This window comes from Nannobrachium achirus (assembly GCF_963921795.1).
Source record: "Nannobrachium achirus genome assembly, chromosome: 1".
In the NCBI taxonomy this organism is placed as follows: Eukaryota; Metazoa; Chordata; class Actinopteri; order Myctophiformes; family Myctophidae; genus Nannobrachium; species Nannobrachium achirus.
Window position 1 is genome coordinate 33,934,249 of NC_137810.1, and position 14,302 is coordinate 33,948,550.

The 14,302-nt window shown below is 43.3% G+C and overlaps 1 protein-coding gene across 1 annotated transcript in view; it reads left to right on the forward strand.

Annotated features, from left to right (window-relative positions):
• Window positions 1–12,852, forward strand: part of slc1a7b (solute carrier family 1 member 7b) — a gene marked incomplete at both ends in the record, with an annotated part of 48,547 nt that extends 35,695 nt beyond the window's left edge. The window contains 8 exons of the mRNA XM_080734714.1: window positions 4,498–4,540; window positions 4,648–4,879; window positions 5,193–5,292; window positions 6,425–6,658; window positions 8,304–8,498; window positions 11,510–11,644; window positions 11,986–12,085; window positions 12,577–12,852. Coding sequence (XP_080590840.1) covers window positions 4,498–4,540; window positions 4,648–4,879; window positions 5,193–5,292; window positions 6,425–6,658; window positions 8,304–8,498; window positions 11,510–11,644; window positions 11,986–12,085; window positions 12,577–12,852 — 1,315 coding nt within the window. The remainder of the gene's footprint in view (window positions 1–4,497; window positions 4,541–4,647; window positions 4,880–5,192; window positions 5,293–6,424; window positions 6,659–8,303; window positions 8,499–11,509; window positions 11,645–11,985; window positions 12,086–12,576) is intronic.
• Between the last annotated feature and the right edge of the window lie 1,450 nt (window positions 12,853–14,302).

A 14,302-nucleotide genomic window follows, 5' to 3' on the forward strand; every position in this document is an offset into this window, starting at 1 on the left:
CTCACAACGCCTCGCAACGCAATTTGATAATTTGCCCAATGTTTGACAAGTTCTTTCTTTCTTTCTTTCTTTCTTTCTTTCTTTCTTTCTTTCTTTTTTTAGGTAGTAAAAAGGTCCTTAAATTTCACTGTGACTGACTATGATGGCCTCCACTTATTTTCTCACTTTAGGTGGATAGCTTTACACCTACAATTTGCGGTGGTAGGCTCTTCACCACAGACTCTGATAAGGGCTTTAGAGGCCCTAAGGGCGAGAAGCGATCTCACCCTAAAGGGCGAGGTCGCGCACATGGGTGCGAGTCATCCCTTTTTTTTTGGCTTTTTATGCCTTTATTTGATAGGACAGTAGACTGACAGGAAATGGGGACTAGGCATTATAGCCTAGTATGTGGTACAGTATGTGGTTTGCGCCTTGACCACTAGGCCAGTGGGCGCCCCGGTCGAGTCATCACTGTGATGTCAGAACAGGTCAGCTATATCCATATATGGAGTCCGTGAGGTCAGATGTAGAGGTATTGACCAGCTCCATATATATGGAGGTGATGATCAAGCATTTCTCCCTGTTTGGGCCATTCTGTCCCTGACATCAGCTGTGATCATGTCAGTCTCTGTGGAGCCTATGACGCCAGTCTCGTGTGACATGGTGGGGTCTATAGATTCCTGACATGTGCTTATCTCCATATATGGAGGTGGGAGGTCTATGACACGTATACATCATTATATATCCATATATGGAGTTCCAGATGCGCTTATCTCCATAGATGGAGTTTCAGACAGATGCATATGGAGTTCCAGATGTGCAGTTGGGTGGGCCTTGTGGCGAAAAAGGTGTCTAAAATGTGCCTGAATAATTTTATATTTATTGCGACCGTAAGGTCGCAGTTTAGTATGAAAACCTCCACCGGCCGTCCGTCGGTCACACGTGCGGTCGACCGCACGTCACACGTGCGGTCGACGTGTGATGAGGTCACGATGAGTCATCTATGCCCAAATATAGATTTCTAGGTCAGATGGCCCATAGAGTTTGTGATGTCAAACCTAGCAACCCAATATAAACAAACCTGATGTCAGACCTGAAGTATCCTTTTATACCCATATATGGAGATACAGAGATCTCCATATATGGGCATATTAGAAAGCCCATATATGGGCATATACGGATGACATCAGGGATATCCATATATGGGCATAAAAGGGACAAGGGCTTACAGTTAAGAGATCTCCATATATGGGCATATCAGAAAGCCCATATATGTTCATATACTGATGACATCAGGAATATCCATATATGGGCATAAAAGGGACAAGGACTTACAGTTAAGAGATCTCCATATATGGGCATAAAGGGACAAGGACTGTTACAGTAGATATAGAGATGTCCATATATGGGCATAAATGAACAAGGACTGACAAACACTGAGATCTCCATATAACCTATGGGAAACGAGGACTGTCAGCTTGTAGACCTATTTTCTAAATATTGTTGTACATTAAAAACTTGAAATGGGTCGTTCTGCATAGTACTTGGGATTTGTTGATGTAAATGTTCACATAGAGTGTAATAATTGGTAAAACAAACTTTTGGCCTATTTGTGGAGATAAGCGACCAACGGTCGCTTATCTCCCGATTAGGGAGTCTTACTGGTTGCGACCGTTAGGGAGCAGTTTACTACCAAAACCTCCACCGGCCGTCCGTCCGTCGGTCACACGTCACACGTCACACCTTTGTTTGTGTACGGTGTGATGTCATATATCTTCAGTATGACATCACACCACATGTGTACACAAACCTTTGTGTACGTTGCTGTGGCAACAGTCTGTTGTTGCTGGTCTGTTAGTGTACGTTAGCAACCACCTTAGCAACCATGGTTTTACCCTAGCAACCAACTGTTTACCCTAGCAACCAACTGTTTACCATAGCAACCATGTTTTTTTACCCTAGCAACCAACTGGGCATAAAAGGGATTCTGTTAGGGATCTCCATATATGGGCATAAAAGGGATTCTGTTAGGGATCTCCATATATGGGCATAAAAGGGATTCTGTTAGGGATCTCCATATATGGGCATAAAAGGGATTCTGTTAGGGATCTCCATATATGGGCATAAAAGGTATTCTGTTAGCTGTTAGTGATCTCCATATATGGGCATAAAAGGGATGCTGTTAGGGATCTCCATATATGGGCATAAAAGGGATTCTGTTAGGGATCTCCATATATGGGCATGAAAGGGATTATGTTCTCCACATCATCGGCTGAGGACTGTGTGATGTCATCATATCTCCATATATGGAGACATAAGTTGCTCATGCCCAAATATGGGCTGGTGAGGTCAGACTTAGTGTGATGCGTAGGTTATCTCCATATATGGAGATTCAACTTCAATGAGTAACCATGGCAAACTGTCAACTGCCCGTATGTCTTGAGCGCAATTGAGAGCCTTCGTTACACCCCTAAAAACCAGTACTTGGGATTTGTTGATGTAAATGTTCACATAGAGTGTAATAATTGGTAAAACAAACTTTTGGCCTATTTGTGGAGATAAGCGACCAACGGTCGCTTATCTCCCGATTAGGGAGTCTTACTGGTATAGTTTTATATTAACTGTACAATATGTAAGTACATTCATGGTGGGGAACATACTGTAGCTTGCCGGAGTACTGAGTATGTACCAAGCATGGAACCGTTATTATTATTATTAGTACTAGAGTTGTGCATAGGGTGAACCGCCTTGATCATCGTCTTTCATTCTGCTATAAGCATGGCCTGAGTGGTCAGCTGCCATCTGGTGGACAACTCGGTAGTGAAGCATAGAGATGATGTTTGTCATCAGAATATCTAACTGATTGAAGCTCTTAAGTGGTGTGGACATGCTGGTGCCTTTTCAGATTACTTAACACACTGAAACTCTTGTCACCCTGTTTACAGCTGAAGGGTTTTTCTCCAGTGTGGACACGCTGATGTGTCTTCAGGTGACTTAACACACTAAAACTCTTGTCACACTGTTTACACACAAAGGGCTTTTCACCCGTATGGACACGCTGGTGTATCTTCAGGTTACCTAACACAGCAAAACCCTTGTCACACTGTTTACACACAAAGGGTTTTTCTCCAGTGTGGATATGTTGGTGATTTTTCAGGTCACATAATTGACTGAAACGCTTGTCACACTGTTTACACACAAACGTTTTTTCTCCAGTGTGGATACGCTGGTGTGTCTTCAGAGTCCATAACTCACTGAAACTCTTGTCACACTGTTTACACACAAAGGGTTTTTCTCCAGTGTGGACACGCAGATGTCTCTTCAGAGTCCGTGACTCACTAAAACCCTTGTCACACTGTTTACAAACAAAGGGTTTTTCACCCGTGTGGACACCCTGGTGTGTCTTCAGGTTACCTAACACAGCAAAACTCTTGTCACACTGTTTACACACAAAGGGTTTTTCTCCAGTGTGGACACGATGGTGTGTCTTCAGGTTACTATACACACTGAAACTCTTGTCACACTGTTTACACACAAAGGGCTTTTCTCCAGTGTGGACACGCTGGTGTGTCTTCAGGTGACCTAGCTGACTGAAACTCTTGTCACAGTGTTTACACTGGAAAGGTTTTTCTTTGGTGTGGACATGCTGGACATGCTGTGTCGATACCTCAATGAAACTCTTATCACATAAGAGGTTTTGTTTCCTGTGTAAGTCATCAAATGTTTCTTTACTTCTCCTGGCTGCATTGAAGTCCTCACAAGATCTTGGTTTGTCTGTCTCTCCTTGTTTCTGGCTGGTTACACAGCTGGAGGAAGATGAGGGGAGCCGTCCATTGCTCATCATTTGACAGTAGAGGTTGTTGTGGCTCCTCGTCGTGTTTTCATGTAGGGTGACCCGAGACGTGAAGGCGTATGGACACTTAGAACAGGAAGCCTGTGTCTTTTTGGTTCATGGACACCACTTATGCTACTTGGACTGTAAATTGGAAGCCGTTCCTTTGTCTCTTGCAGGCTGGGAAGATTAATATATTCTCTGTCAATCTCTTTCTACCCCTCTATTTCAATATACCCTTGCCTCCCTGACTCTCACGGTACACTCCGTTTGTAAAGATTCCACAATTGGTCATAATAGCCAGACTAAATGTGACGTTTAAAAACGGCGTCACATCTTATTCAGGTTGACCAGAGCTCTGGTCTGACGTCACACAACACACACCTGATCTGATTGGCTCAATATTATGACGTCACCCTTTACCCCTCTGTGATTACATAGGTTTGGCTAATCTATGTATGGCCCGGCCCGTATGGCCTAAATAGTGGTTGCCCGACAAGGCAACACACTGAAGTCCTGGGGACTCCATATATGGGCATAAAAGGCCCATATAAAAGTTCCCCTGGCCATGTATGGAGGGAACTCCATCACAGTGATGTCAGAGCATGATGTCATGTGCTTTTCTTTGTGTCACACAGCAGTGAAATGCTTACACATTCATGAATATGTGTCCCTCTGTCTTGCAGCAACATGTTTCCATCTAATCTGGTTCAGGCAACCTTTCAACAGGTGAGGGCTGATTTCAGTTTACACAGCACACCACACACAGCAACTCACAAAACACAAGCAATTTGTCATGACCATAAACTGTTCTCTGTCCTGTTCCCTTCCATTAGTACCGGACAAGTAGTCAGATCATCGTTAAACCGAAACCCACTGTGAGTCAGAGCCTATCAGAGTCCAGCACGAGACGAGCGCTCATCTACGGCATCCAGAGCGATAATGGAACCGACATACAGAACTTCGCCCTCGACCTGACCCCGCCTCCCGATACGTTCGTACGCACAAGGCCAGGAAACAGCGATGGAATGAATGTGCTGGGAATAGTCATCTTTTCAGCCACCATGGGTAAAGATTACATCAGCTGTTCCCTGCATGTGGGCTGGGGGCCCTAAATAATTGGCAAAACACTAAGATTTGAATGATGACTATATTATCAAGCAATTAATGTAAAAGATATTTCATGGTATTTCTTCCATGATATTCGGAGGAGAACATGGCAATGCGTTGTGAACTTGTAGATTGACTATTTATGGCAAAGAGATTTGATCTAGAGGGAAAAGAGGAGGGGGCCTATAGACCCCTGGGGGTCCTAGTATACATATATAGGTGAAATGTACGGTATATAGTGGTTGAATATGTATATTAATTTTCCTCACAGGCATCATGCTGGGAAGGATGGGACCCAATGGCAGTCCCTTGGTGAATTTCTGCCAGAGTTTGAATGAGGCTGTCCTGAGGATTGTGGCCATTGTTATATGGTATTGTTTGATATTATACATTACATTACTTTTTAACTATGTGTTATTACTGTCGAGACTATGTTTCACTTATTTTCCGTCCGTTCGTCCGTCCGTCCGTCCACGTGTGTGTGTGTGTGTGTGTGTGTGTGTGTGTGTGTGTGTGTGTGTGTGTGTGTGTGTGTGTGTGGGGTCAGGGTGTGTGTGTGTGTGTGTGTGTGTGTGTGTGTGTGTGTGTGTGTGTGTGTGTGTGTGTGTCTGTGTGTGTGTGTGTGTGTGTGTGTGTGTGTGTGTGTGTGTGTGTGTGTGTGTGTGTGTGTGTGTGTGTGTGTGTCCATCCGTCCGTTTTAATCGCGACATCGCCTTGTTCTCAATCAATTTACATTGTCAGTCACTTGACAGTGAATTGTTTTTGTACTACCCTGCACACATTAAAAAATGGTCGTAAAGGTGTACCCATTACATTGACCCAGTGACGCTAAGGGGTCCTGGCCATGCATCCGTTTAAAGTTGGGAGTGAGATAACGTCACTGTCAGGCAGAAACCTTCAAGTTTCAAATTTGTAAATTATTTTGTAAAGTAAAGCCCTGCTTCATCATACAAGACTGTCGCACAAAACTAGTGAAAATGGCAGATGTACAGGCACACAACGCCTCGCGATGCTAGGTGTTGTGTGCTTGTAGATCGTCTATTTTAACTATTTTAAATCGTTTTTAAAATAGCAAACAAGGGTAGGTTTTAGACATACACCCCGCGAAACAACGATATTATGTTGGTGCTGCTACATTTGACCTTTGACCCTAACTGTGGTGAACCTGGTACCAGGCACGTGCACACATAGACATCAAAGGGGGCTTGACCCTTTTACCCCTCTGTAAAAAGTGCCCTCTCCAGACCATGAATGCAGTTTTTACTCTGGTGAAAGAAATGCAAATCCCTCTTTCCAAGCCATACCTGAAGGCAGCATTCAAGAGAATTGCCTTGTCCAAACTCTCCTGAACTTGAATAGAGCATCTTATGTTGAAAGAATCGGCCTCTCTGTGTAGAAATCCATGCCGTTAAGCCACATCTCCAGTATTGACTTGAATATGCTTAGTTCAGTGTGGTATCAAGCACCGAAAATAGCCTAACATTCTCTGCACGTCCCTGCCAGGTACTTCCCCTTTGGCATTGTGTTCCTGGTGGCAGGGAAGATCCTGGAGATGAGTGACCCGTCAGACATGGGGAAGAAGCTGGGCTTCTACGCCTTCACCGTGGTGTTTGGCTTGATACTGCATGGCCTCTTCATCCTCCCATCCATGTACTTCTTCATCACCAAGAAGAGCCCCATTGTTTACATCCGGGGGATCCTCCAGGCCCTGCTGATCGCCCTGGCCACCTCCTCCAGGTAAAGGGGCACGATAGCAATGAAACCAAATGGCCTGTCTGTCATTTGCATTAGTGGTCCTCAAACCTTTCAGGCCGCGACCCCCAAAATAATCATATTTGAACTGGGGACCCCCCACCACCCTGACGAGCACTAAGAGTTGAGGCATTACATTTTGTATAACACAGTTCTATTGTGAGGGAAAAGAGCAGAGGGGGGAAAGAGCAGACTAATACAGAATGAAAAGGTCAAGTTGTTTAAGTATTGATGGCTCAAGTGGTTAAATATCTGAAATTGACATGAATCCAAAATACACTGATGATTGTGCTGTCAAACGATGAAACTATGGAATCTATGAACAGGTTGTGGGGGTCCCTGCTTCATCTCTCTCTCAACTAAGGGGTCCTTGGCCTGAAAACGTTGAAGACCCCTGCGCTAAGACATCAACCTAGGTTTGTTAGTTGTTGCCAGTCAAACAACAACAATAAACATTACAGTTGCAGCGCTGCAATATGAAAAATAAAGAGCTCTCAAAAATTGAAAAATTGCAATAACTATATATAATACGTGAGGGATTCTGGGGATTCAAGAGAGTGAGTGTTCAGTGTTCCTTAATTCAGTTCTTTTTCGCAAGGGTGAGTGTGTGTAGGTGTGGAGAAAGGGAAGACCTTGGGCAGAGGTGTCAGTATACATGGGTGGACAGGGCAAAACCTCTGGCATGAGGTGTCAGGGTACATGAATGGGGAGCACTGCTGTTTGGGCAAAGCAGCGTAGGCGAGGACTGCTACTCGGGCAGTTTTGACCTTATCTGTATTATCGTATTCAAGCATGGTTCCTCTGTAGCAGGTCCCATGGTTGGCCACACAACATCAACAGATTTCACTGGGCTATGCTCCCCTTCACAGAATTCAGACTTCGCTGGAGTTGACTGGAGAAACAAAAAAAAAAGAATCGCCTCTAATATTTGACAATTTGGCCAACATTTAATTTGTCATTTTAGAAGTATTAAAGTCCTTAAAAAATCACTTTAGAAATGTGCCCTCTATACACTTAAACTTTATGTTGGTTTGTATAGCGCTGAGTGAGAAAACAATGAAGCACATTAAGCCAATCTGGGGACCCCTCGAAATAATTTGGGGACCCCCCTGGGGGTCCCGACCCACAGGTTGAGAACCACTGATTTACATTCTATGATTTGTGTATTTGCTAAGTAAACATAGTAAACTAATGCAAATAAGTCGGATATGTGAGAGAGAAAAAAAAGAGGGAAATATTCTTGGAGTTGTTACAACTGGGCTGCATCCACAATCAGTAATCTATTCCCAGCAATGCACAAACAAAGAATATTTGCCAGGATTATTTGCCTTTGTACTTAATACAATGGCACAGCTTCAAATCATTCTCCATCCAAATCTATTTACTGACTTTACTACTTCAATTTAACATCTGCTTTCTCTTTATTTGCTGTCAACTGTTCAACTTCACAGAATGTCACCTTTTCACTCTCCTTTACAGTGGTGGAAAAAGTACTCACATTCTTTACTTAAGTAAAAGTATAAATACTGCAATTTAGATGTACTCTGTTACAAGTAAAAGTCCAGAATTCACATTCAAATGAAATGTTCAAATCGTCTTATCCCTATTCCACACTCTGCCTCTGTTCCAGCTCGGCCACGCTGCCTATCACCTTCAAGTGCCTCTTGGAGAACAACCACATCGACCGGCGCATCATCCGCTTTGTGCTGCCCGTGGGCGCCACCATCAACATGGACGGCACGGCTCTGTACGAGGCCGTGGCGGCCATATTCATCGCACAGGTCAATAATTACGAGCTGGACTTTGGCCAGATCATCACCATCAGGTTGGTAGTAAAGCCGGATGACAGACCGCTGCGGTCATATCATGCCATCTGTGCACAAACGCTTATTAACATGGTATGGATATGATGAGGCTTTAACGTCGCTCACTTCGCCATGATACCACCACATCAGACTAATCCAGCCCCCTCAGGAGTGGGAGGGGGAGGGAAGGGGAGACCTTTTGTTAATCTCATGGGGGGTAATTCTGTTTCAGCTTCACCAAATCTGACGCACTGCTTGATTGATTGATAAATTGATTGATGCTTTTACTGACACAAATGCATATTCATTACATGAACATATTTGTACATATCCGTCAGAAGGATAAATCACAAAATAAATCTCAAGAGCTTATTCCCATTGTAGTCCTTTGAGTGCAAATGTGTGTGCAAACTGAGTGCCATGCATGTGCATGGGCGGGAGGGGGGGGGAGGGGGGGGTGCCAGCAGAGATCGAGGTAGATAAATACATTCATACAATTTCCTACATACTGTACTTAACTAGACAACTAAAATAGCAAAACTCAACAACTCAACTGACTGATGGTTAGATGGTGATAATGGTCTTGATGAGGGGGGGGGGGGGGGGGGTTAAGCCCAATGCAAACCACGCCAGCATAGACAACGTTTGTTTGGTCCGGCTGGCTACAATATGACGTCATTCAAGGCATCGGGTCGGCAGTCCCAGAACTCAGAACTGTCGGTTGCTCCAAGAAGTTCTGACTAACTAGTTTTGGCTGCTATGATTGGTTAGAAGTTGGTCAAACAAACGTTCAAGGTGGGCATTTCGTTTTGTTTACGCATTCTGCCCAGCTTCATTCACTGCCAGCAGTGAAACACAGCAATTGTTTGGAAGAGATATTATGACTAGTCTCACGAGCCAACTTCCAGGAGGATGCAACACCTCTGAAATCTCTCTCTAGTGACCAGTGACCTCTCACTCATAAACACAACATATCGTAAGAATTTCACAAATTCCGCACAGCGCGACATGATATCCAGGTATTAAAGCCATGGGTTCCTGTGCTGCTTCAGTCGGTGGCTCACTCGAGTGACCAACAGCGTCATGATGGGCGGGGTCTGGCTTTCAGAATCTCTGTCACCCTTTTGCTTTAAACAGGTGTGTGGGACTTTGAGAAGCCTCTGGTGCTTTAAAAACAAATTGAAGGATTTTAAAATCTATTCTAAATCTGACTGGTGTAGCCAATGGAGGGAGGCCAGTATAAGGGTGGTGTGGTCCTGCTTACGGGTGCCAGTCAGAAGTCTGCATGGCAGCAGCATTTGGAACAAGCCTCAGGCGGGAGAGAGAAGTGTTAGTAACCCCCATGTAGTGAAAGTTGCAGTAATCCAGCCGGGACGTGACAAGGGCATGAATTATGTTTTCTAGCTAACTTTAGTGGACTTTAAACTTACTTAAAGTTACTGTTAACTTATTTAAAACTTCAACATGTAGTCGAGGGCAGGAGCCGGGAGGTGAAACAGTGACCTATTGATTAGGTCATTCAGCATAGAGATTTCATGCTGTAGAGCGAAAACCCTTGAGCTCTCTCTCTACTGTACAGAACTTGTTTGTAACATGAATCCATAACAAAGCAACAGCAGACTGAGACCACCGCTAATCTCTCTGTTTAAAGGAGCCACGTGACCTGGATAAAACGCCATCTCCCAGTCACGCCACCGCTGGGCCACTGACCCAAGCCCCCATCCCCCGACAGGCCAATGCACACGCACACACACGCACACGCACACGCACACACACACACACACACACACACACACACACACACACACACACATACACATACTCCGCACCCCCACCATCAGGTTGTGTTTTTAGTTGCTGTGCTCCATCTGTGATGTTTCATCTCGGACACAGTTTCAGTTTCACTCCATACTGATACACACGTTATTGTCCATTGTTGGACATTCCTCCTCCTACCAAACTCCCTCTGACAAAAAGCCCCTCGTCCTACCAAACTCCATACCCTCCCCTTTAATTTAGTCAGTAAAACAAATTAATTACTTTCCCTCATGAGTCAACATAATTTATAAGGAGCTAGCTGCTGTATCTCTATATTTCTGTGCTGACCAGGCTCATGTTTAAATAAGGAGTAGGGAGTTTTGGTCCGAGAATGACTTCAACATCCGACAATGTTGAAGTCAAGATGTCAAAAACGTTGCTTTAGCTGTAGTTGCCAATATAAGTTGTGCTGTGATGCTTTAAAGGACAACTTTTACTTTTTTTTTACAACAAGGGTTCATATTTTAGATTGTAATTATAGAATGAGATGAGTGTTAAAATGTTTTCATTTACTGCTTTCTATTGTTTTATCAATTTTAGTATTTTGATTTCAGTGGTTGGGGCACGCGTACAAGTGGCTAAATATGTCTTTTTAGATACAATAAGCCATCAATTATTTTGTTACTATTTACACCAGCCCCCATAAGTCACATCTGCCCATGAATGATTGCAGTGCATCTTGGGAATAGGCTTATTGTTTCTAAAAATACATATTTAGTCAGTAGCCACTTGCATGCATGCCCCCAACTTGGGGGCATGCATGCAAATCAAAATCGTTAAAATCACTAAAATGATAAATGAAAACATTTTAACACTCATCTTTTTTTCTCTAATGACTATCTAAAATATGAACCCTTGTTGTAAAAAACGAAAGTTGTCCTTTAAGTACCGTATATATTTTGCATTTTAAATGAAAACGTTTTAATTACCCTCTGTGAAGTTTCTTTCCTTGCCCAGCTTGCACTAATTACAACTTAAAAGAATTCGCACCGTAGGATGTATGCAATGATATGTATTGATCTACATACAGATGATATTTTACATGAATGCTATGGTATAAAATTTATATTTTAGAGTAATAACACTTTGGCGCAGCAGACCTCATATTTGAAACTCATATTTTTTTATCATCTCCATTACATGCTGAATGTGATTTGTCCTCTTTCAATGGCCCTGTACATTTTATAATTAGTGATATTGTTTCCCCCGCCAGCATCACAGCCACTGCAGCCAGTATCGGTGCAGCAGGGATTCCACAGGCTGGCCTCGTCACTATGGTGATTGTGTTGACATCGGTCGGTTTGCCAACTGATGACATCTCGCTCATCATTGCAGTAGATTGGGCATTGTAAGTAGCATGTGGGTTCACTGACCTTATTATCTGGATTTAACACTTTGAATGGATCAACCCTCACAAATGAGCAGTCATGGTCTCATTTTAGTACATGATGTACAGTAGCCTACAACATTTTCCACTGTGTGCAATACATTGAACTTGTATGATACAGAAATTTCATGTGTCCTTACACAATGCGGTACCCCCTCCAACTGTATATATGTTCTCCATTTTCATCTGTTTTTATTATGTTTTGAAACTTGCTTTGGCAATGTAAACGTATGTTTTCTCATGCATGCCAATAAAGCTCCTGAATTGAATTGAATTGAATTGAATTTTGTCCTTCTTCTCAGGGACAGATTTCGGACTATGGTGAATGTAATGGGGGACGCTTTGGCCACAGGCATCATGGCACACATCTGCAGGAAAGACTTCATAAAAGAGGGAGATGGGGTGAGTGTCCTTACAAGAGAAGTTATGTTATTCGAAAATGACCAATCTACAAGTGTGTTGTGGGCTTGAAACATTTTCAAATCCTTATGACGTGCCAAAAATAGGCATGCCAGGTTAATGAGGTTAATACTATTATTTGTTTTCTAGTCTATAATAATATATAAAAAGATGTGTTCACTTGGGCATTCTTGCTATTAGTCTGCCCCCGCATGCCAGGTTAATGAGGTTATACTGTTATTTGTTTTCTAGTCTATAATAATAATATATAAAAAGATGTGTTCACTTTGGCATTCTTGCTATTAGTCTGCCCCCGCATGCCAGGTTAATGAGGTTAATACTATTATTTATGTTCTAGTCTATAATATAAAAACTTTTTATAATAATAGCAAGACTGCACAAGTGAACTCATCTCGTCTTGCTATTATTGTCCGCCCCCGTATCTACAATTTCCTTTCTCTCCATCCCCATCTTACTCACCACCGGTCTCCCAGGTGCCGTTGATCTGCGAGGCCAAACCCAAGCAGACCCAGAGTCCCTCGCCGTTGCCGCTGATGAACTGTCGAAACAACAATGGCAGCTACCAGCCGCCCCGCATGGAAGGCAAGGCGGAGTTAATACCCCCCGACGTGGCCCGCCTCATGCAGCTGGAGGAGGGCATCCGGCCCCCAAACGAGAGGAAAAAGCCCCCTATACCCCCACGGCACCGGAGAAAGGACAAATGGTACCACTGTTCTATTGACATGGATGGTGTTGAGACCAATGTATAAGCCTCCCCCTGGACACTCTGCGTGGATTCCACAGCTCATAACATCAGGGTAAACATGGGGCCGGAGATGGAAAGCCAGCATGCCTCTTGGTCCCTTTTTTATCTGCGTTTATTTGTTTCGGGGGTAAAACCACAGCATCTGTGAGTAGAATTCCTCCAGAAGTACAGAGAAGGCATCTCAATGGGAATTGCCACAGTAGGTCTGTCAATTCGGCACTGAAATGATCAGCAACAGGATACACAATGGTGACTTACTGTGATGTTGCACATCAAGAACATCGGAATGAAACTGCAAGAGCTAGTGACAATGAATTCCAGGTGACCGGAAGGACAAAATTGCCACTTTGACTCATATAATAGGAGCAAAAGCTTCCATTAATGGACTGGAACCTTTGTGCTTACTCAAAGACAGCATGCAACGTTCTCCTTAGTGGGAGTGGCACACAGTAGTGTTCATTTAACTCTACATTCACTTCTCAACTACTAACATTTGCATTACTTAACTGATTTCTAATTGTACATTTTATATAATTTCTTAATTACATTCTCATATGTGTCCCAGTGTGCAAAAATATCCCTCTGAATGAGCATCTGTTATTTTGTCACTTCTCAGTCATAAAGTCGAGAAAACATAGGATGGAGGACAATCATGTGTAGACAAACAAGGTGATGTCCTCTTCGTTTTATTTTGCCTTAACAATGCTGGTGGTGCTATGCTGATGATGATGATGATGATGATGTGGATGTGGATGATGATGGTGACACTGATGATAAAAGGGGAACTGGGGCCAAAAATAGTTGGTCTGGTGCACCAACTTCTCTTGGGGCTACATTACGCATTCATACAGTACCTGCTGGGCATATGGCTTCAACTTGAAAAGTGCAAAAACTACATGTAATTTTATATGAACTAAGTGGTGCATAATTTATGTTCTACTCAATAAATATTTTCTCTGTTCAGGTTCGGTACATCTCTATTTCACCTACACGATCAGTAACTTATTTCAGGGAAGTTAATTTCATTTAAGAATGAGCTCACGTTGTGCTCTTCATCTAATTTCATGGCTTGAGTAGACAAAAGAGTACATACAAATCCCAGCCAGTAGAACTGTAATACTGAATTCACACCGGCGCGTTATTCTGCTTCCGTGTTAAGAGAAAGCGGTGGGGTTCCTTGCTGGGGAAGAGCAATCACCGCTCCCACCACTGCAGCTGGAGACGGAGCCAGTAAAAAGCGGAGCGGCAATGTTTGCTATGGACTGCAGTGTGGCAAAACAGAGCGACAAACAATCAGAAGTGCCCTGTGGTCTGAAATGGGCAAGAATTAGGCGTACGGCCATATGCACTCGACAACAATTTAGATGGACAGAAAAGGACTACTGTATGGAAGTACAGAATATTGATCACAAAGTTTTTAACGAGTGGTTGAGATGTGAAATTAATCAAGACTG